General features: G+C 41.9%; 1 protein-coding gene across 1 annotated transcript; it reads right to left on the bottom strand.

Moving 5' to 3' along the window:
- Positions 1-3,067: 3,067 nt before the first annotated feature.
- CHST10 (carbohydrate sulfotransferase 10) lies at positions 3,068-23,821 on the bottom strand. The gene is made up of 6 exons (XM_040584735.1): positions 23,448-23,821; positions 18,196-18,330; positions 13,180-13,277; positions 10,304-10,538; positions 7,553-7,658; positions 3,068-5,669 (listed from the first exon to the last, which is right to left on the bottom strand). The coding sequence occupies exons 2-6, from the start codon at positions 18,305-18,307 to the stop codon at positions 5,132-5,134; spliced, it is 1,089 nt and encodes a 362-aa protein (XP_040440669.1). The 5' UTR covers positions 18,308-18,330; positions 23,448-23,821; the 3' UTR covers positions 3,068-5,131.
- Positions 23,822-24,204: the final 383 nt, after the last annotated feature.

The following is a 24,204-nucleotide window of genomic DNA, read 5'->3' as shown; positions in this document are numbered from 1 at the left end:
ACTGAGAGCCTTGGCTAGGTTCTCAGTCTTAAATTGCGTTCCAGAGCATGTACAGACGCCCTATGGTCCACATTTACTCTCCTATTTGCAGATTTGCTTTTGTCCCACGAACTGCTCAGAAATGACTTGCAAACATCCAGAGTGGTCAATGTATTTCTGGCAGTTAGGGCGGGTACTGCATTTCCAGGTGGGCAACCTTCAGGATTATTTTTTCATTACTTCCTTTCCACTTCCTTTTTCTTTTTGTTCCTTTCTGCGATTTCAAACAGACACACACAGCAGATGCTCCATGCTTTCAGCCTGCCATGTGCATGCTGTCCCACTGGCAGCTGCTCCTCTGGCATGCACATACACCATACGGGGGAGCATGCCTGCTCCTCTAACACCTCCCATAAAGCCTCAGCAGCTTTCCTTTGACATGGAGTCCAGCATCTCAGGGGACTTTAAAGCAACTGCTCGCAGCTTTTTTCAGCGTTACTCTCCCAGACATTGCCTTGTCTGGGTTCACCAGTCTAGAATTTCTTATCAGAGAGGCTCCTTTTTATGACACAAAGCAAACACACATTTTTTTTGCCTTTCACTCCTGCCTGGATTAAAAGGGAAAATTACAATTTTATAGCAGCTAGCCCAGAACATCATCGTTTGCGTGCTTACACCAGCCTGTTGCCACCAGCTGCATGGCTGTAGGCCTAATGCTGCTCACTGCATAAGGCAAACGTCTCCTGCTTGCATAGCAAAACAGGCTGCAGACCTTTCAAAGCTGCCCTGGTGGCGACAAAATGAAGCACCTCAGGCTACTGCCACATGCAGGAAAGCAAGACGACAGCTCCGCTGCACACAACTGCATTAAATCACAAAAATAGGGATTTATAGAAGGCAGCACTGAAGTCGGCTGCACGCATCAGTGTAAGCCAAACTCCTTCCTCCTCCAGGAAGGAGGCACTCTGCTCACCACCCCAAGCGCTGCAGGCTTTGCTGCTAATAGGATCATTTCCTTCCAAAACCTTCCCCACGGCAGCAGGGCAGCAGCCCAGGAACATGCACAGCTAACTTAGGCTGAAAGGGAATTTTCCAGCACCCACAAGCCTCTTTCCACCTTGCACAGATCTTCTCAAGCATAGGCCACAAAGAAATGGCACCAGCCTCTGCAGATGACATGTAAGAAGCAATTAGCCACAATAAATCTTCAGGGCCCAACGCCTGTGTCAAGTTTCCTTTACACCCTCACATTTAAAATAAGCACATGATGAATTTACACCTCCTTTCAGGTCCCTTCATGTTGTCATAGTAATAGGACGGGAGCTTAGTGTAAATCACGATAAGGCCATTAAGCAGAAAGATCATTCACCCTCTCTCTGTCAATTAAGGGATATCAGATACAGGCAGATACACTGACAAGACATCCTTTTTCATCTGAGAAAATAAGCTTAAGCAATCCCTATATAATCACTCTTTTCTCAGCAAACTTTCTAGAGCACAGATAAGATCAAAGGCGGCTTTCCCAGCCAACAAAGTTATTAACACCTCAACGAAAAAGTAATGTTACACAAAAGCCAGAGCTATCTGATAGATTCCTTGATCTGAGGACAGAGACAAGTGGTAGCAGAAGGGGGCCTTTGCCCTCAGTACAAACAGGGCAGCATCTGAGCATGAATAGAAAAACAACATGCTTATCTGTGAAAAATATGTATTTTCAGGACATTTTTGAACTGTGACTTCTTTGAAGGAAATAAAAAGCTGCACATATATTTTTAACTACAGGAAAACATCTTCACAGCATGTGATCAGAAAGCATGCTGGTGATAATGCCATGAAGTTAAAAGGGGACAAGGTATTGCCCTTAAAGTCAGTTCACAAGCAAGAGAATTCTGGATCCACTTTCACCACAAGGAAGAAAAAAATCCCAAAGCCCAAGACCTCAAAAAAAAACCAACCCCAGTCAGCTGATGTCCAGAAGTGCCCTTAATTTTATAAGAAACATGAAGATAACAGACCCACGGAATATATTTTAATTTATGATTTTTGTCTTTGTTAGCTGAGATCAGAGGTCAGACTCAGAGCACTGGGGACGAGTCCACGAGAAACAAGGAGCTCCAAGACGAGCAGAAACAGTAAAACTCAGTTTCCTGTCTGTAGTTCCCCTAAAGCTAACATACAGGATAGACTCTGTGATGTACAAAGAACATTTTCTCTATTTTCAAGAAGATTACTGCAATTCACTCTCCCCAAGAGCTCGACTTTCCTCTGTAAAATGTGGTTATGATTGGCCACAGGATTCAAAAGCTTCTGAGGAGAGACAACAAAAAGAGACAGAGATGCACTAAATAAGGATGTGAGTTTGTTTTCTGAAGCTGTAATAACAATAAAAAAAGAGAAAGAACAATCCGGGCCAGCAGTTCCCAAAATATGATATAAACGTTACCTGCAGTTTGAAAGCAGTACACAAACGACACCCAAACAGCCAAATGATGTTCATGCACGCCACCAGGACTAAATCTGTAAAAGCCTCGTATAGAGTACAATCAAGCTAAAACAAACCACAAACATTTAATTCATCATAACTAGCATGGCAAGAGCCCACTCACCAGCACAGTATACTCAGGCCACCCTACCTGCACCGGACCGACATAAGGAGAACCCTACCATACTTTGCCAAGGTCTTTCATGGTATCCAAGTTTCTGCAAGAGTCACGCCAAAACTGCACCATCACTACTTCAGCCACACGAGGAAAAAAACCACACTTCTAGAAGGAAAACATAGCTCAGGAGGGTATCACTAAAAGAGGAAACTTTGTGGTTAAGTTGAATGTTCCAGTCTCAGCCTGCAAAGCATGGAGTTGGGAGAGCAGTACACACCTCTGCCTATGTCAGTTCGTAGCTCTGTTCACATTTGCTGTCAGATGCCCGAGAGAACTCAACGCAGAGAAAGCTATTAGAAAAAAATATTATTACTTAATATTTATGTAGCACTTTCCATCTGGCAACTTTTAAGCAACAGATACATTAAGTAATTTACCAAGAAAAATAAAAACATACATTGGTGTTTTGTGTGATCAATAGCTTATGCTTTCAGAGGAAAACAATTCTACTTCATCTTTATTAGAATTAAACTTTAAGGCCTGAATTTACTATACATTATTCACTGTTACATTTTAAATCAGCAGAGAGGTAATCAATCAGGTCATTAGCTCCAAAATGTGTTTAACAGTACATTTTGCTAAGTTCCCACATTAAGAAAACCACAGAAAAACCTGGAGCTGTTAACATCTTTTTATCACTGGTTATGGACTAACAAGATAGGGCACTGTAATTGTTGTTTGGGGGTTTTTTAAGGAAAAAAAAAAACCACCACTGAAAAAATCCCATCTTCCAGCTTTGCCACCCTGAGCTATTCTTTTGCCAATGACGCCCAGTTAATGATTCTCCCTTATTTCAACTAGTCTGTTGAGATCTTTCTGAAATCATTTCCAGCTACAACAGAGCTTCCTTTTTGTGGGTAGCAGCACATGTCAGCTTGGCACAGCTTTCCTTTTTCACAAGTGCAAGGCGCTTCCTTGTGTTGATACAGGAAGCTATCAAAAACATACTGTGGCTGGATTTAAGAGCAGATTCCATAGCACTGGCCATCATTAGCATTTCTAGCCAGCAACATTATGCTGATCTGAAAATTAATCTTTTGGGTCTAAAATTTAAAAATACAGTTCACATGCTGACTGTGACAGAGCAATTCCTGTATTTCAGATACACGGTCTCTCTCTCCCATGGCCTGTTGGGATGAGGTGGCGGTGCACTGATTTTTATTGCTGGTGAACTCAAACAAGAGACTGCTCTTTATGAGACACAATGCAAGCACAGGCAAATATGATGGCTGCATCCATTCTCTTCTTGGTTTTGGCTTTTTAATGCACAAAATGGGTACACAAATTTAAGTGACATTCAAACTCCTGGGATGTAGGCAACTCACCCCGCTGGTAAAACAACCGTTGGGCATTTTTGAGTCGACATCATGGCAGTGAATCACTGGAAAAATCAGGGATTCATCCTGTCGCCTTTAGTAGCAGGGAGATGAATTTTCAGAAGGGGGTAAATTTTCTGTTCTCCGAGGTACTGAACATTGAGCAAGACTAGATATAAGAAAAAGGTAGATCATTAATCCAAATAACTCTAGCAGCTCTTTTATAGAACATCTCACTTTTGTGGCTTCTTTATTAATCATAACTGTTAGAAGATGAAACAAGTTAAATTGTGTGAGAGCATCTCGTGCTTTCTGTATGTGCTCCTGCAAATACAATTAATACTTTATTTTAAATTCATTTTCCTTGAAGTTCCCCTAGCAGGTTCATATTTCTTCTATGCTCCATTTGCATCTGGTGTTCTCAGATAGCTTACACAACCAGGAGTTAAATAATATCTTGAAAATCAAAAGTAGAATTACGAGGCTCAATAGATCAGTAGTAAGTACAGTAAACACTTGACAAAAATACAAAGACAACTAGGGTCTGGAACCAGTCCCTTTTTTAACACCTCTAAAGCTTCTGTCTAATGACATTCATTTTGTGACAAAACAAGAATGGGATTAGATCAGCATTACTGTTATGATAGCAGCCACATGACAGAACCTAGATGATTTTATTTGTCAAGCTTTTAATCAATTTTTAGTCCTGTACTGGCCTGTCATTTTCAAAGCTCATGGGAGACTACACGCCTTTCTCATGAGCATGAATCATCAAGTTCACCCACATTTCAGACTTAACCTACAGTGAAATTGCCATTGTTATAAATACTTCACAACACTTTAAAAATGGCATTCCATCTGGGAGTAGGAAGATCATAAGCCCATTCGTTCTCCTCCTTTTTTCCTGAAGGGAAGAGGGAAGAAATGGAATTCTGTATTTCAGATAGCAGAGACTTCATTCCTAACAGATTGCAATGTCACATATTGAAAACATGGTCAGTAAACAACAACTATAAGCCCCTACTTGTCCATATGACAAATATTTCACTGAAAAATGGAGCAACATCAAAAAGCTAGAAAACAAATGGTCATTCTCAGCTCTGTCCGTGTTGCAGCTGGTATGCACGCAGTTTTAGATTAATCCATGAGACACTTCTTCAGAGCTTATCCTAGGTGTCAGTTAAGCAAGAAATCCGGCTCCCGATAACCAAAGAGTTTAAAATCGCCTTCAAACCGTGCGTAGAGGCGTCTTATGTCTCTCTTGCTAATTCCTGAAAAATACCGCTCTACTTTTGTTTTGTTGTACACCGTTATGCCTGGTGGAATCGTGGGGTATGATACCAGATGGTCTATGCCGGCTGCTTTCAAGATATATGGAGCATCATCCTCCAGGGTTTCATGGTGTCCAATCACACTATACGTGATTTCGCAGGGGGCACAAAGTTCTACATATGTTACCCAATGAATGATGTGGTCACCAAACTGAACATCCAGCCATCGGTGGTTAGGATCACCCAGATAGCGCACAAAATCCTCGAACTGTAGCCCTTTGGTCTCTGTGCGATTCTTTCTATATTTACGAATGATGCCAGGAGCAATTTCATGCCGGTACCAAGGTTCAAATCGAGGATTGTGCACAAACTTGTCCTTAAATGCAGAAATAAGTCTTTCAAATGGATCTCTAACAATAAAAAACTTGAAGTATAAATTCAGTCTAAACAGAGGAAGGAAAAAAAAAAAAGAAATTAAATAATTACAGAAAATGTTTAGCAAAGTGTTTAAAGTGCGTTTAGCAAAGTCTTACACAGCAACGTGAATCTTGCACTACTCGCATAGTCTGTCAATATTATAACCAACAGGACAAGAAATACAAGTTCTGTCTTCTTACTAACAGTTTTTATACGCAGTACAAAGTGGAAGTATTTCATTCTAGTTTTCACATTTTATTCAAACTGGAGGAGTCTGAATTTACTGGAGTTTATTCAAACTGGAGAACACAAATGATGCTGAAAGCTCTGAGTCAAAAGATATTTTTAACACCATGTGATTAAGCTCAAGAAGCAAAATACACAAAGGCATGGAAAAAGTGGCTTGTTGCTGCTAAATGCATACAAAAGGCTGCATTTTTCACTGGCAGGTAGTTAGACAAATCACTCCCTAAGTAAACAAAGAATTCCGGTATTTTATTTGATGTTTTGCCGTGCTTTCAATAATGGCTGAGAACATTATTTTCATGAGACCAGTTTTCAACAGAATTTCACATTTTATTGTGATATTGTAGTATGTAATATTCTGTAGTCAGAGATCATCTGTAGGAGGAATGAATTGAAAACAAAGTTTATTTCAGTAAATAGCTGAGAAAGGACGTTTAGAGCCCAATCCACACTGAAGTAAGTGGCTAGACTCTTTCTAGCCTCAACAGGCACTTGTATCAATCTTCAGGTTCTCCTGACTCACTCCTAATCAGGCAGGGCTAGAGGTCAGCAAACTAGATCAACAGATCCACACCATCCCTCTCTGTACACCTAAGCTCTCTGACAATTTCAGAATTCCCAACCAAACCCATTTTATGCCTCTCCAGCACAACTTTTGTGGTGGGCTGACTGCAACAACCCAAATCATAATGGCACTCAACTTCAAATGCCCTAGCTACTGCTCATCCCCCAGCTGAACAGTTACTTTTTTATATAGTGCTGCTCACAGGGACAGGGAATGGATCCATATTCTCAAGAACATAGTGACCATATTTCAACTTGCACGCTATCAACATAATCAAGTGACCCCATTTCCACAGGTACAGCTGTGACAAATGGATTTGTACCACTGAATGTAACAAACCTTGGGACCGAACTCTACTGATAGCTGACACCACATGTATAAGAGGCTGGCTCTTCAGAACGGCTTAATACCCACAAAACCCACGCAAGCACAAGCTTACAAGTGTCCGCTGTCATCTTATGTCCTGGTCTTTCCATGCTGCCACCCCTTACGAGGATTATAAATGGCATAGGCTCTAGTAAACATGAGAGCAGACACAGTCAAAAATATAGCCAAAGTAATTTAGAAGGCTCTACTGCGGAGAAGTATTTTTTCTGCTTTGAGAAGAGCAAGAAGCACCCAAACAGGAAGATAAAGTGGTTCAGCTGAACAGACAATACTCCCAGGCTAAGAAGCACTGACCTTTTAAACTTACCCAGTTCAATCCCAATAAGTAAATTTGCCTGCAATGACAATGTTATGTGCAGGCAGTAAGATTTACTATACAAGGCACCAGGGTGGACCTTCCAACTAAACCTCCCCTTCTCAAGGTCAGCTATGTAACAGCTAGGCATGCATTGAACTACAGAAACCCTATATCCAGCCGGAGCTGGCTGGCTCACTTAACTATATCACCAGTTACATTGGTCTCCTTCAAAGCCAGCAGGAAGGTAGTGACAGCAACATCTGTGAGGACAATAGAATAGTGCCCTAATACAAGCAGTGGAGCAGAAACCCCATTGTCCTCAATTCCAGATGTAGACTTTAGTTGCACTCTTGATTGCTCATAACACCACTGACTCCAAACCCCTCCCGCACCCCTGCGAAGCCACCTCTTACCGCTTTTTAATTTCAGAGTCACTGAAGGAGGACAAGCGTGGAAGGCCATTCTTCTCATGATCATGTACAATATTTTCTGGGATCTCTTCTATGGAAGAAAATGCTCCTAGACAAATCAAAAAGGGAGCGCAAGTGAATTTTTCAAGGGAAAAAAAGTGAGTAGAAGCAGGTGTGTGTCTTTGGCTGACAGCTTTTTGCTCTACCATTCTCTTTTCTGGATTTTTAGCATTTACAGTTACTATGTTTAAAACTGTTAAATGGCAAGAGATTCTGACTGAGAAGCCAAAAACTGTTAAAATCCTTCAGGGTATGTGACATCAAGGTCCAAGACCAAATGGCCTCAAAACTTTCAGAAAAGCATGCTACACAAATTTCATCAGCAATTATGTCTAAGCCTGTAATTCCCTACCTCACTGGACCCATTCTCCTTCCCTCTGCCCACACATACAAATGGAGGAAGACTTTGAGGATTAACTCCAAAGAAGGAACCGGCTTTTTTGCTGACAATCTATCGCCAACAAAAAATAAATGCTGCTGGCTGCTTTTGGAACTGCTTCAACACAAAAGCACTTTGCTGTCAGCATCTATGAAGTTCTTTTAACAACTACACTATGCTAAAACAAAAATTTCAATCATACAATACTACACAGCTTAAAAAGCACTAACATTAACAATAAAAAGTCTCCAGATATTAATTTCTGCAAGCACGTAAGTTGACAAGAAAAATAACATCACTAAATTCTGATGCATTTATTTTAAGATCCTGATCCTGGAAGTTTTTATGACCTTGAGAATTATCTCACATGGGCCCCTTGGGCTTTAGGCGTAAGCCTTCACACAACAGCATCATTTCATGGTACCAACCTGCAACAACAGCAGGGTGCTACAAAAAAAGCTCTTTAGATGAAAGTCTCTTGGCCGTCTCTGTTTCAGAACTGCAGTGAACAATCCACACCATTCAGCAGCTCAGTTTTGTAATTTGTTTGTGGGTTTTTTTTTTTTCAGGGGGTGGTGGTGGTTATATTTTATTAATTTGACTTTTCTAATTATATTTTTTGGTACTTTAGGTGAATTACATGTGGACAACAGATGCCAGAATAGACAGCCTCAGAAACTGAAAACTTGCATCCATCCAGAGCACAGTTCTGTACAAACAGTACAAACAGTAGCAGAGTTAGCTGCCCCACAGTGCCACAGCTACGCTTCTCTATCCTGAACCTCCAAATACAACTTAGGTACTCAGACATAAACTATTCTCCCTGAAACATCAGTCCCACCTGCCGCAATTACCCAAAGAGGAGAAAGTCAGGTCAACAGCAGCAGTAGCCTTCATCAGCAAATACTAGTACACTGGCAGCTCAAGGCAGAAGAGACCAGTGTTTATATGGAAACAACTTTCTGTCATTATCCAACATGCCAGAACTAGGAAGCTCAAGGTGAAAGGTTCCCTGCTGGTAAGACATGAATTATCCTTCACTGCACGCAGCCAACAATTCCTGTCTGTCCTGAGCTATTCTTTGCATGTTATCAATGTTAAATTCTGGTAAGAGCAGGTACTTCTACTATACTCATACAGTTTCATATTTAGTACTTTCTTGCAGTGTGGCTTTCATAGGTATTTAAGACACATGCCCATACCTAGGTGTGTGCCTGTCTTTGCTGGATTTTTAGCTCCCATCCATATATCAAAGTTGAAACTAATATTAAAGTTTTTAAGGACATACTCTCCGCTACAAAAGTTTTGCCAATTTGTGACTGTTTCCTTCTGGGTGTGCAAACTACTTCATACAAGGTAAAGAAAATATAAAAAAACACCAGTACAGAGCTGGCTGTTCACAGGGTGCTTCTCGTAAGAAAGCTGGGTTTACAATGCTCAGGATTTGTCCGCACCTTGGTGAGTTATGCCATCTGCAAAACCACAGAAGGACCTCAACTGACCTGACTATAAGTAGCAAATTCACAGCCCTAGTGCACAGACAGGAAAGAGGGTCTCATGTCCAACAAGACTGTGTTATGTTAAATATGATCATGTTAAGTTTGTATGTGCAGGTAGTGGTACATTAGAAAACCTTGAGGAAATGCATTATTTGTATTGGCATACCAGGCTACTAGAAGAGGATGGCAGACTACATGCATACAGGCAGCGTTCACCCTGTAGATTGTTTTTCAGACAGACAAATCCCTTTACTCCTTCTTCTACAGTCTAACATACCTTTGTTGACCAAACTATTGCCTTAAGCAACTCAGAATCTTCACAACTCCTATGATGGCTTACTGATAGCACCCACACAAGATTTCAGCAGTACAAAACAACAGCAGCTGCCAAGTTTTAACTAGCTTTCTTTAAGAATCCTAGTTAAAAGTGAGTGGCCTTAAGTCAGAAATTTTATATACTACTGTTTCTTAGGGAATTGTGATACCTTGTAATTCACTTGTTTCAAATTCTATAGATTAGTGCCACCCTTCAAAGATAACAGATATACCTACCACATGCATATGGGTACTCTTTCATGATTCAGATCACTTTTGAGCCAAGTAATAGCAATTATTTATTTTCACAGAAAGAACAGGTGTATTTTCATTAAAAGATGTTTTGAAAGGACTAGAAGCAACCATGAAGAATGAAAAACTGAAATTAAGCATCAGTATCAGAAAAGCAGAAAGAATCCATTCTTGTGATGTCCCAGTTGTACCAAATCTGTTCTTTCCTCCTCCTCAAAGAAACCCACACACCCACAACAGAGTAGATACCATTTAAAACGATCAAGACTTTTTTCCACTGAGTGTTGCCCACTTTCGGCGTCTGACAAAACAGGATCTTGTGCTTGTCACACACAAATATTCGGTCCAAGACGAATTTGGAAACTGCAGTGTGAGAGAGATCTCTCAATGCAGCGTCTCTGCAGACATTCCTGAGAAGCTCAAGTCTTTCCATATGAACCAGGGGTTGACGGATCAGATTTCCAGAAAAAGCTTTTCCAGTTGGCTTTATGAAATGCAGAGGGGAAAGAAAAAAAAAAAAAAGTGCAAGAATTTAGTTTTCAGATCAAATTCTAAAGTATAAAAATACCCAAACTGTGCGTACTAATGACCCCCAGATTAATGATTAAAACACTGTTACGTATTAACTAAACACGTAGCACACAGTTTCCTTCTGGCGCTGCTGCCGTACATGTTGGTTCAACTCTTAAGTCTTTATGTAGTAGAAAGTAGTAAGAGCTTTTCCATTCAATTTAAGTCTGCTGCAGAGCAGCAGGGTCTTATCTGTGTGGATAAAACTTGCCTTGACCAAATACTGGAACTCCCACGAAGCTTCAACAGCCAGTAAGAAAGCTTCTGAGGAGTTAGGACAGGAAATTAAACAGAAATAAGCTTTAATCTCTGAAAAGTTGGGGCTTAGAAATGCTGACCCATCTGGCTGGGATAGAATAATTTCAGATAAAAGTTCTGTGCTGTTTTCTAGCACCTGTATTCATTCACTGTTTCCATTTATCCAGGCTGCAAAAAAATAAGTGGACAAAAATTCACACAATGAGCATCAGTGCTTACTGTGGCAAGTAAGAGAAGCAGGCAAGATTCCCCTCCCCAAAAATGGATGAACTGTTTGATGTATCTCATTTTTCTGAAACTAAGACAGAAACCGTGACCACCTCTGCCTCATGATTAGTGGAGAGAGGAAAAAGGAGCTTGTCTGATTAACAGGTAATGAGAAATTTCTACTGACAAATCTTGCCCCTTGCACTAATTGATTTACACAGTTAGCAATCCCCAATATCAATACAGACTAGGAGATGTACTGACTGACAGCAGCCCTGCAGAGAGGTACTTGGGGATACCAATGAATGAAAAATTGGATATGTGCCGGCAACATGCATTTGTAGCCCAGAAAGCCAATCGTATCCTCAGCTGCATAAAAAAGCAATGTGGCCAGCAGATCAAAGGAGGTGATTCTGCCCCTCTGCTCTGCTCTGGACCTAGAGTACTGCACCCAGCTCTGGGGTCCTCAGCCCTGGAAAGACATAGACCTGTTGGAGTGGTCCAGAGGAGGGCCACAAAAATGGTCAGAGGGCTGGAACACCTCTCCTACGAAGAAAGCCCGAGTTAGGGTTGTTCAGCCTGGAGAAGAGAAGGCACTGGGGATTGTGGCCTTTCAATGCTTACAAGGGGGTTATGAGAAAGACCGAGAGAGACTTTTTACCAGGGCCTGTAGTAATAGGACAAGGGATAATGGTTTTTAATTGAAAGAGGGTAGGTTTGGAATAGATAGAAGGAAAAAAAAAATTCCCACGAGAGTGGTGAGACACTGGAAGAGGTTGCCCAGAGAAGCTGTGGAGTTCCATCATTGGAAGTGTTCAAGGTCAGACTGAATGGAGCTTTGAGCAACCTGATATAGTGGAAGACGTCCACCCATGGCAGGGGGGTTGAGCTAGATCATCTTTGAAGGTCCCTGCCAACCCAAAACTATTCTGTGATTCTATGAGTTTAGGTACAGTATCCAAGCTACACATGAAAAAGGAATGATTTTACTTTTTGTCCCAATCCTCCATAAAGAAAAAAACTCACTCTACTTTTTCTGTTTGTTACTCTTCTTCAGTATCACTTGGTCAGAATGTAATCTGAACCACCTGACTGATTATTTATCTGTCAGAACAATTCCTTTTGCATGCAACCAGGATTAATATTATTGTTCTGCCTTTCATGCTGTCAGGAAGTCAAGAGGGATAGAATTAGATTCAGAAACCTTATTATCCTCTTCCTACAAGTGAAGGAAGGTATTAAAACTCACTACACCAATCTGCCAGCCTTCCACTGAACAAAGTGTTTCTCTCAAGTATTTTGAGGATAACTTATATTTCATTTTTTTTTACATATGAAAACAAGAAGCATCATGTTTTACGGAAACCTACCTTCCATGCTTCACCACAAAAATACTCTAAACATGATGAATTATGTAACCAACAGAAGAAAAAATTGGACTTAGCCCACTGTGCAACTAGTCTCAAATTTACATTTGCATAAGAGATCTTCAGAATTCCCTTGTAAATTAGCAAGTACCACATTCATTCTGCTTTATTTCTGAAAGCACAGAACTATGCATCTAAAGGATCAACTGATACTGAATACCATTGTGTTCATGTTCTACTTTGGAAAAACACTGAGATGTGAAGCACAAAAAGTACAAAACATGAAAAAGGAATGGAGACTGATAAAAAGAATTGGAGAGATTGGGCAGAGCACTAAGAGAATAAAGACATAGGCTTGCCCTCAAGAACCACAAACCTGATGGCTATGACAAGGCAGAATAAAAGTGATCAAAAATTGGGCCATTATATTAAAAAGTCTGGCAAAAATTACTGTCCTGACTTGATAAAGGAGTACTGTAACAATTTTCTCCTCAAAATCGAAACACATTAAGTTGAATCACTGGGATGAAACAAGACAGCAGGTTACAGTAACAAACTAGCTTTGTGAAGCTAAAATGAATTCTGCTTGCGCTATCTAAATAGAACAGTCTGAATAAATAATTCCTGTCCAGCAATTTCTTTCAACAATGGGAAGCCCTTACTTAACCTCTTATTTTCTCCCACTCTTTTAATACATGTAACCCTTATCTCAACAGTATGCACCTGGAATTCTTCAGGCCAATGTTTCTCCTCTGGCATATGTACCTCCTCCACTTTTGTCACGGCTGTCAGTATCAATGGTTCTTGCTTGGCACCATAGCCTAAAGAAGGACGAGAGAGAAAAGCATTACAGAAGGTGGGGGGGAAGGCAACTATTTCTGCTTTACTAACACAACTGAACATTACTTTTTGTATTAAGCTTACAAAACATGTTCCCAAATGGGAAGATAACAGATAAGACATGAGACAAACTATGAATATTTTAAAGAATATACTCTGGGGGAATTTTGGATACAACTTCTGTTGAGTTTTATCAAAGAAACATGTCCATAATCTTTTATTTTGGTCTTTTTTAAACAAACTGTGCAAAGCGACATAGAAATCATAAAACCAAGTATCACGACTGACAGACTGAGTATATTATATGGACCTGAGAGTAGGAGATTCTTATTCTTCAATAAACTTTCCAAAACACATCCAAATAAAAAACTTACTCTATCAGGTTTCTTCCTCCCCTCATATCAGTACATTTCTTCTGTTGTAAACTCTTAAACATTACCAGAATAAAAGTGTCATTAATGACCACCTTTGATTTCTTTGGTGCTCTAAGTAAACACCGCTACCCAGCAAGAAATACAAGATCTCCTCTTCCTTTATTACTGGACTGATGTCCTTCCTTAGAGACTCCCACAACAAAAGAACAAACTCAGGTGATACTCTTGTTCTTTCTTAATAATTTTAGGGCAGCTAGTAGTTAGAGACCAATTAAAGTATGTAAGGGAAGAACCCTTTGCATCTTTTGCAATTGGTATGCCACAGGAAAACTGAAAAAAAATAACACAAGGCTCTAGCTTTACTTTACATGGTGTGGAAAGATCAAAAATAATTTGAGGCAGCTTTTACTACCTACAAAGCAAAAAAAAAAACCCAAAAAACCTTATTTCTTCACTATTTCCATCCACATTGGCCTATTTTCCCCTTTATATAGTTTCTTCTGTGAATAATCTTTCTTTGGCTTCATCCACAGTGGTTTACTGTTTTGTGGTCAAGAAAATGTATGTACTGCCTGTGTCCTTTTCTTAAGGGAGTACTCTACTCTGCCTACACCAGATTTTAACAAAAAGCATACATGGAAAAGAAAGTTAAAACACGGACTTACTTCACAGTATCCAGTTGTAAAATCAAAGCAATCTGATTCAGTGAAAGAGCAGCTAAAGTATCTTTCATTATTACTAGGTAAAAGCATGCCTGCAGCTGCTACTAGAAATGATGAACTGAAACTTGTTCCTTCTCATTAAGAAGTTCCTATTGCTCACGCACCTGAGACATCAGTAAAAGGCTTAAACAAAAGAACATGGATTCATTGAGCATCTGCTGCTGTTGTTCTAGCTGCTAAGTAGACATATCCGAATAAGGAAAATTTCTGACAAGCCATATTTTACTAAGTCTATAAGAGCTCCTTCAGATAGGCCATCCTGTTTGGACTTTCTCAAAAATTCTGTTGGTATATTCAAATTACTTCCTTTCATTAGTCCCACTACAAACTCTGGTATCTCCAACACATACATACACTCAGCCATAGTCATGCCTTCGCAGGACTGGAGCTTAAGAAATTATACCATCTTCTGCTCAGAGACCTATTCAAAGGGGAAGGAAGATGCAGCAAAGGAAAAAAGGAAGAGAAAGGAAAAAAGGAAGAGAAAGGAAAAAAGGAAGAGAAAGGAAAAAAGGAAGAGAAAGGAAAAAAGGAAGAGAAAGGAAAAAAGGAAGAGAAAGGAAAAAAGGAAGAGAAAGGAAAAAAGGAAGAGAAAGGAAAAAAGGAAGAGAAAGGAAAAAAGGAAGAGAAAGGAAAAAAGGAAGAGAAAGGAAAAAAGGAAGAGAAAGGAAAAAAGGAAGAGAAAGGAAAAAAGGAAGAGAAAGGAAAAAAGGAAGAGAAAGGAAAAAAGGAAGAGAAAGGAAAAAAGGAAGAGAAAGGAAAAAAGGAAGAGAAAGGAAAAAAGGAAGAGAAAGGAAAAAAGGAAGAGAAAGGAAAAAAGGAAGAGAAAGGAAAAAAGGAAGAGAAAGGAAAAAAGGAAGAGAAAGGAAAAAAGGAAGAGAAAGGAAAAAAGGAAGAGAAAGGAAAAAAGGAAGAGAAAGGAAAAAAGGAAGAGAAAGGAAAAAAGGAAGAGAAAGGAAAAAAGGAAGAGAAAGGAAAAAAGGAAGAGAAAGGAAAAAAGGAAGAGAAAGGAAAAAAGGAAGAGAAAGGAAAAAAGGAAGAGAAAGGAAAAAAGGAAGAGAAAGGAAAAAAGGAAGAGAAAGGAAAAAAGGAAGAGAAAGGAAAAAAGGAAGAGAAAGGAAAAAAGGAAGAGAAAGGAAAAAAGGAAGAGAAAGGAAAAAAGGAAGAGAAAGGAAAAAAGGAAGAGAAAGGAAAAAAGGAAGAGAAAGGAAAAAAGGAAGAGAAAGGAAAAAAGGAAGAGAAAGGAAAAAAGGAAGAGAAAGGAAAAAAGGAAGAGAAAGGAAAAAAGGAAGAGAAAGGAAAAAAGGAAGAGAAAGGAAAAAAGGAAGAGAAAGGAAAAAAGGAAGAGAAAGGAAAAAAGGAAGAGAAAGGAAAAAAGGAAGAGAAAGGAAAAAAGGAAGAGAAAGGAAAAAAGGAAGAGAAAGGAAAAAAGGAAGAGAAAGGAAAAAAGGAAGAGAAAGGAAAAAAGGAAGAGAAAGGAAAAAAGGAAGAGAAAGGAAAAAAGGAAGAGAAAGGAAAAAAGGAAGAGAAAGGAAAAAAGGAAGAGAAAGGAAAAAAGGAAGAGAAAGGAAAAAAGGAAGAGAAAGGAAAAAAGGAAGAGAAAGGAAAAAAGGAAGAGAAAGGAAAAAAGGAAGAGAAAGGAAAAAAGGAAGAGAAAGGAAAAAAGGAAGAGAAAGGAAAAAAGGAAGAGAAAGGAAAAAAGGAAGAGAAAGGAAAAAAGGAAGAGAAAGGAAAAAAGGAAGAGAAAGGAAAAAAGGAAGAGAAAGGAAAAAAGGAAGAGAAAGGAAAAAAGGAAGAGAAAGGAAAAAAGGAAGAGAAAGGAAAAAAGGAAGAGAAAGGAAAAAAGGAAGAGAAAGGAAAAAAGGAAGAGAAAGGAAAAAAGGAAGAGAAAGGAAAAAAGGAAGAGAAAGGAAAAAAGGAAGAGAAAGGAAAAAAGGAAGAGAAAGGAAAAAAGGAAGAGAAAGGAAAAAAGGAAGAGAAAGGAAAAAAGGAAGAGAAAGGAAAAAAGGAAGAGAAAGGAAAAAAGGAAGAGAAAGGAAAAAAGGAAGAGAAAGGAAAAAAGGAAGAGAAAGGAAAAAAGGAAGAGAAAGGAAAAAAGGAAGAGAAAGGAAAAAAGGAAGAGAAAGGAAAAAAGGAAGAGAAAGGAAAAAAGGAAGAGAAAGGAAAAAAGGAAGAGAAAGGAAAAAAGGAAGAGAAAGGAAAAAAGGAAGAGAAAGGAAAAAAGGAAGAGAAAGGAAAAAAGGAAGAGAAAGGAAAAAAGGAAGAGAAAGGAAAAAAGGAAGAGAAAGGAAAAAAGGAAGAGAAAGGAAAAAAGGAAGAGAAAGGAAAAAAGGAAGAGAAAGGAAAAAAGGAAGAGAAAGGAAAAAAGGAAGAGAAAGGAAAAAAGGAAGAGAAAGGAAAAAAGGAAGAGAAAGGAAAAAAGGAAGAGAAAGGAAAAAAGGAAGAGAAAGGAAAAAAGGAAGAGAAAGGAAAAAAGGAAGAGAAAGGAAAAAAGGAAGAGAAAGGAAAAAAGGAAGAGAAAGGAAAAAAGGAAGAGAAAGGAAAAAAGGAAGAGAAAGGAAAAAAGGAAGAGAAAGGAAAAAAGGAAGAGAAAGGAAAAAAGGAAGAGAAAGGAAAAAAGGAAAAAAAAAGAAATTGGCAAGCCAAGATAATAAAAAGCAAGTAAATGCAAAGGGTATATTCTTAGCCTTTTTTTTAAACTACATTTTAAACTTCCTGACAAGTTCTGATGCAAAGAATCACTCAAAGTTAACACCTGAGCTGAGAAACAAGAGTTGGCATAGAATGAAGTACTGGAAGATTTAACTACCTAACGTAAGACCAGCTTATTTGCAGATGTACTAGGGCTCAAACACAGCTGGGACCAAGTAAAGCTAAGTTAGCCTACAGTTCTCATCTATAAGATTTGCTGAACAAATCTCCACACAAGAGGTATGCTATTTAAAGAGGTACACCCAATATATTTACCAACTATCAAGTCACTGAAACAAATGGCACTAGTGATGTCAGTACTTCAAAAGTTACACATTTTTTCCATATCTTAAGAGATCTGTATTTCTGCATCTTCCTACAACTGCAAGTCATGTCATCACCTTCACCCTGAACTCTCTGCAGGATGGCTTTGTAACAGTAGTTCCTCAGCAGACAGAAAACTGTAACATGCTGTATGGTGTCATCAAATGGCTTAAATTCCTCATCAGCTTACTACCATCTGGGCTACTTAACCTAAGGAAAAGCCTATAAGCTGTTTGTCAGTCAAACAGCAGAGGATAAAACTGAATGCAAGAAGCAGGGCAGAGGTGGCTAGGCTAAGTGCATTGCAAATGAAATAAAACTTTCCACAAGTTTTACATAATACTGCAGCCACAGGACAAGCAGTCACAAGATGACAGAAACTAGTGTCATGTGAAATGAACCCGTTTGATTCTTGTGAATCTCCTTTGTCTTTGAAAAGGTAATTGTGCTCTGTGCTTTGCTTGTCACTTCTAGGGGATGAAGGTACTGAAACCGAAGGTATTTGAAAAAGCAGGCCTCACAAGACAGTACTGCCAAACATCATCCCCTCTGTTCTTAACCACCAAAAAACCACATGATGTTAGTTTTGCAGACTTCTACCAAGACAAGCAGAAACTGAGTATCAGCACTGTCACTTCAAGAAATTTAGTTGCTCTACTATTCTACTGAATAATACAATTCTACTGAAGAAGTGGTAACATGCCAAGAACTACTTTCCACAGAAAGAGTATTTGCATGAAGCACTATTCATTTTTCTGTTCCATACCAGACATTAAAATTGAACTTACCATCTGGGTCTTTAAAAGTCAATGTGATAAACTTGCTAGCAACCATGAACATGAATATCACCCAAAAGCATGCAGCTAGCAGCAGCCACTGGTGGTGCATGTTGTCAGACATGAGCCATATAAAGTTGTTGCTTCCTGTTTGAAAGAGGAAAGATCGACACATCAGTTATTTTTGTTCCAGTTTAGAAAAATACTTTCCATTACAAAAATGACTAAACTCTAATACACATGTGTGTCATAAAACATAGCTGCAGATGTCATTTCTTTCTTTTTGGCTGGGTTTTTAACCACTGTTAAGGCTGACGCAATGTAACTGCCAGCTTCCCTCCTCCTTCACCCCTACGTACACATTCCCAGTCCCGTCCCTTTGCTGGAAATAGCACCAGCTGGCTGGCTGCTCACGGAGACAGACCAGCAAACCCCCTGATTTTTTTAGTTTATTTTTTTATTTAACTTTGCAAGACAGCTTACTGTAAGAAGGGAAGGGAGAATGAAGAAACCTCCCTTCTCGGTGGTAGCTACTCAGCAGATCAGCCAAACTGTACCATTAACAGTATTCTTAGTTACCCCAGGTGAGGTAACATGCGCTCCTCCCCTGCCCAGCCTACATGAATTACAGGCTGGAAGCCGTCGAGCCAGAACACTAAGCTTAACCTGACAAAATATTTAAATATATTAATGTCTCTTCTCATCTTGTCACTTTTATCAACTGCACTTGTCACTTTAAGTATCAACCACAGGTACTGGAAGACTTTTTTTATTGCCATCATGCTAAGCACTATCTACATAAAGGGTTCACTTGCAGCAGCGTCTACTACCTGTAGCTGCATCCCAGCAGGTAAGCCTTAAAGACAGGACTTCCCCAGGAGTGCCAGAAGGGTTACGCAAACAACTGAGACCACAGATGTAGCGTGCAAAGAAACCACAGGTCTTACTGAATCCAAGCAGACTAAGGATGGTGATACCGCACTGTATTATGAACACATGGTGTCTGCCCTACCTTGCAGTTTGTAAGTTTGCTCTGAACACTTCTTAGCTTCATTTTATGAACTCATCCTAATAAATTGTTTTCTTTTATGGTTAAAAGTTACGACACAATATAAGGAAACCAATTACAAAGACGATTTAAGTCCCCAGCCATTAGAAGAAGTAGAAAATTTTAAGCTACATCTTTAGCTGAATTTCCGGCCTCTTGATGGGCAACGCACCCAGGGTAGCACTGGGGCTGACACCAAGTATCTGTGAAAGCTTCACTGCAAAATTTAAGCTTCCATAACTAAAAAAACCCTAAACCAACAAAAAAAACCTAACAGCAAACATCGCTGCCTACCTACCAAAACCTGAGACACCTCACTCTTGAATACTTATCCTGCAAAAATAAAGCATCATTGTGTCAGCTGTTACTGGAGACGTAAGACAGCCGAGGGCCTGAACTTAGGTGCTGGTAAGTGAATGCTTCCTTTGAAGGATGCATACAACACACTTCAGAACACTTAACAGAAGAGGTTCTAACACAAAAACCTCATACAATGAGATCCTCTCAAAAGTCCTGTGAGGTTTGTTGCTTGTAGCGTCGGGAAGAACAAAAAACCAAAACACCCATGTAACCAGCAACAGGATCAAACTCAGTCCTAAAGTAGCCACATGCAACTTCAACGAGAGTCACATCTGCATGATTTGTGATCACACTTCCTATACAGCCACTTCAGTGAATTGCCAGGGAATGAAAGAGATTGCCCTCATTCCCAGCTAAGATGCTAAAAACATGCTAGTTAATACTTCTATGCAAACGTGTTAAGTTTTTCATTCACATACCATATTCCACCTTCTTCATTCCCACAAAGCTTCAAAAACAGAAGTGAGCCTAGTTCTAACATTGTTTCAGCATGTCCACCTGCAACATCATTTCTACTGCTACAGGCGCTGATTGCTTTTCCAACTAGCTTTTGCCTTGCAGCAATGCAAGTGTTTCCAGGAAGGGCTCTCGCTGCAGCTGACAGAACTGAAACATCTTCAGGGTATGCTGAAAGCCTGTGCAGGCAGACAAGCAGTTCCAAACAGAGTTGGGACCCCAAAGACGTATGTGAAATGGGCGAGAAGAAGAAAAGAACATAATATACCCAATTAAAAAAAAAATCGTAATTTTTAGCTAGGGTGGCAGTGTTGAGGCCTATTTTTATTTTCTCAGTGCAGTATTTTTCAGTTTGACTTCTGAGAGGTCCTTTTTTTCCTTCTTTCATGATTCCATTTTTAAGTACTTCTCCTAAAAACACTGCATTTAAGGTAAAAAGATGCAACTGCCTTTTGGACAATTACAGGTGACCTCCATGAAGATTACATTTGTCATCTCCTATTTTATGCTGCACTTTCTAGCTGCCAACTGAGCATGCAATGTCCGAGACACGTTATTCTTCAACATCAAATACGGTTAGCCATGAAGTATACAATATATGCAAACAAATAATATGGCATGAATTCCAGAGCACTAACCTCTTTCCAGCTAAGTTGTTCAAAACTTATTCTTATCCTACCATTGCACTAGTACAAAACGTGCCCCAAGTTTCATGCTGAAAATGATGAGGTCCATCTCTCATTTAGAGCACTGACATTTATCACCTTTGTTTTCAGACATCGCAATAATTTCAAAAATTTTCCAACTCTCACAAATGAAAGAAACGCGAAATAGATGTTAGGACACAAAAGGTAGCAGTGACCTTTCTACTTTTTGGGTAGCTCTGCTAAAACCATGAGAACCATTCAACATTGAAAATACAAACAAACCTGTCTTCCAAGGCAGTAGACGGACAGAAGCTTGCAGAGAACATTCTGCAGGAGGAGAACTTCTTTCTAACCATCAGATGCAGGTTTTTCAGAGATGTAACGAATGGTATGGGCCAGACCTTTCTGTATAACCCTGTATATTTGTTCTAGATAAAGAATGGTAAAAATGGTCTGCAACATCTCTAGCATCCCTGCTAGTCTGCCCACTTTTATAGTGGCGATGGATGCACACCATTCAGTAAGGATTATTGATCTATATTCCCTGACGTAATTCACGTATTGGATTTCTAAGAAGTTGTGTAAAATGACAGGGAGAAAGCAATTTCCATGTCCGCTGACCTGAAAAGCTGTTAGCACACACAGGACCCTGCTGCTAGATCATGTGCTCTAGGGATAGGAGAACAACATTTTAGCCAAAAACACCTACAAGCAGCATTCTACTTACCTCAAGGACTGGACTGAAAGGGGACAGAATTGCAGTCATATCCAAAACAACCACCACTATTACCCTTCAATATGTCAAAGCTGAGAGGAAAATATTAAGCAGTTTTGTCTTACTCCTTTTTTGATGCACACAACAAATCTGCAACCATACTCCTCAGTGGTAAGAGTCTTGTCAGAGGATCTGTCATAATGTAATTACAATGGCTAGCACTGTTACTTCTAGCACCCTAAACAAGTCATGAGCTGCTGATATAAATGTAGTTTTGTCTCAAGCAGCAGGACTGTTCAAAACTGTATACAGGAGTAACTCAACCATTACACTCCAATGCAATGACTAGTAACATTTTAAAAATAACATGTTTGTGTTGTTTCCCTTTCTCTAGCTTCTTCTTCAATATTTTTACTGTGTTCACATAAGGTAATCACACTTCCTGTTATATCTCCAATCTTACTGCATTTCTGTTGCCTCTCCTCTTACCTTCTAGTGAATATATACTAGCTTCTATTTTGGGGAGATTGTTTTTTTAGCTTCCTTCAGCTCCCAAATATATCTTTTACTTCTTCTTCTCTAAAAATATTTTTTCTTTACAAGCAGAAAACCCAAGAAAGCTGTTGAAGGTTTAGTCCATTTTCTCACAATGAAATACACAGGGATTCTTAGGTTACTCCTCCTCCCTCTTGTTGCAACGCTTTTTAGGAGCACAAGGTCCCCAAATTCCTTCTCTCCATCCACTCCTCTGTCCTTCCCTCCCTGGGCTACTGACCCCAAAGACAAAATGGCCACATAACCCTCGGGTCAGCCAGATGCCAGTTTTGCCTGAGAAGAAATGGGACTGCAAACACACACACAAACACAAACCAAAGATCAGGACACAAAGCACGGCAAGCTTGACCCATGGCCTGTGAGTAACCTGTTACCTGGAAAAGGCACCCGTATTTTGCGGTAGACTGCCATCTTCATGTGAATGATGGGACAAAGCAAGAAAATCTAAACAACAGTAAAAGTCTGTGCCCAGCCTCTACTGTGCAGCTTATGCTGCTTGGACAGGGGCTGCTGGGCCGGACAGTCCCTGCATGCACGGTGACCAACAGTGGCACACTGGGAGCCTCAGACCACCAACCACCTGCCCATCAGCACACGACTGACCGTGGAATTTGAAATGGAACTGGTAACGAAGGCCAAAGAGCAGCTAGCTGGGATATCTAACCCGTTTTCATCAAGTTCTCCTTTGTGTAATCTTGAAGAGACCTGGACGATTTATTACACTTAAAAAAAATAAAATAATGACTGGGACTAAAATCTATCACACTTTGGTGAGTCGTGTGGTGCCACTGAACGTTATAACAGGCGTTTCTGAGGCCGGTTCTTCCCTGCGGCTCTCCTCACCCCGCTGGCAGGCGCAGGCCCCTCGCCGTGCCCCCCAGCCCCCGCCGGCCGGCGCAGCGCTCCCGCCGCACGCACCACTCACCGGCCAGCGGGGCAGAACCGACTGCGGGAGCAGCCGCGGAACCCGCCCCAGCCGCGGGCAGGCTCCGGCTGCGCCAGCCCCGCGACCCCGAGCGGGAACGGCACCCTGCCTCCCCCCGCCCGACGGGCGCCGGGTCCGCCTCCACAGGGCTCCTCACCGCCGGGAGCGGCCGCGGCTCCCGGGGCTCCCCCAGGGCGCCCCGCGCTGCCCACGGGAGCGGTATAAAGAGGGGGGCCCTCAGAATACGGGACGCAGCCGTGGCCTGGCGGGCAGGGGGTGAGCCGAGGCAGAGCCCAGCCCACCAGCCGGGCTCCGGGCGCACGGACCGGGGCTGAGCAGGCGTAAACTTTTCCGTTCCGGCCGAGGAGGCGGGCAGGGCTTCCCCTCGCCCCCGCCGGGCAGAAGCAACAGACGCCCGCAGCACCCGCTGGCTACCTCGCCCGGCCGGCCGGAGGAGCGTCTGCCCGAGGCTGCCGGCCGCCGGGCCTCCCCCCGCGGCCCTCCCCAGCCCCGCCCCAGGGACCGGGCCTCCCTCGCAGCGCCCCCTCCCCTGCTTACCGGCCCTCCAGCGCCGTTCCCCGCAGCCTCGGCCCCCAGCGGCTGGGCGCTGCTCCCGCCGGGGGCCCGCCTCACTCGGCGGCGCGGCCGGCCCGCTCGGGCGGCCCCGGCTGCTGCTGCATCCCCCCCCTCCCGCCCGGCTGCGGGCGGCAGCGACAACGGCGGCGCCTCCCCGCCCGCGCTCAGCCCCTGCTGCCGCCGCCCGGCCCCGCCGCCTCCTCCATTTCCTCCCGCCGCGGGCAGGCCCCGGCCTCGGCCGCCCCGCGAGCCCCGCCGCCGCGGCGGAGAGGAAGGTGAAGGCCGCCGCGGGGACGGCTCGCTTGGGCTCCGAGGAGACGCAGCGCCACACCCGGCCGCCCGGAGGCGGGAGGGAGGGATGGAGGGCGGGCTGCTCTGGCCCGCCCCGCCCCGCCTCGCCTCGCCCCGGCGGCAGCGGCCGTCTCAGCCGGCGGCCCGGGCGCGACCCCCGGCGAGGGTGCAGTGGCCGCCTTCTGGCCGGCCTCGGCCCTCACCCCGCCGCAGCCCCCGGCCCGGGCCCCCGCGGCCCCCCGGTGGCTTCCAGTTTTCGCAGGACGGCTGGTGCTTCTCGGCGGGGTCGACGGCCACCGCTCAGCTGGACTCACCTATATACTTGTGTTTGGGGCTTTTTACTATTAAAAATGTCTTTAATAGGTCCCTAACGTTTGTGTTTCAAAAAAAGAAAGCTGCAAATGCGACTTTTGTGCACCTGCAGGACACCAGTACCCACAGATCCCAC

This window comes from Falco naumanni, chromosome 2 (genome assembly GCF_017639655.2).
Source record: "Falco naumanni isolate bFalNau1 chromosome 2, bFalNau1.pat, whole genome shotgun sequence".
Classification (NCBI taxonomy): domain Eukaryota; kingdom Metazoa; phylum Chordata; class Aves; order Falconiformes; family Falconidae; genus Falco; species Falco naumanni.
Note: the sequence above shows the minus strand (reverse complement) of the source record. Positions and strands in the feature narration are given on the sequence as shown.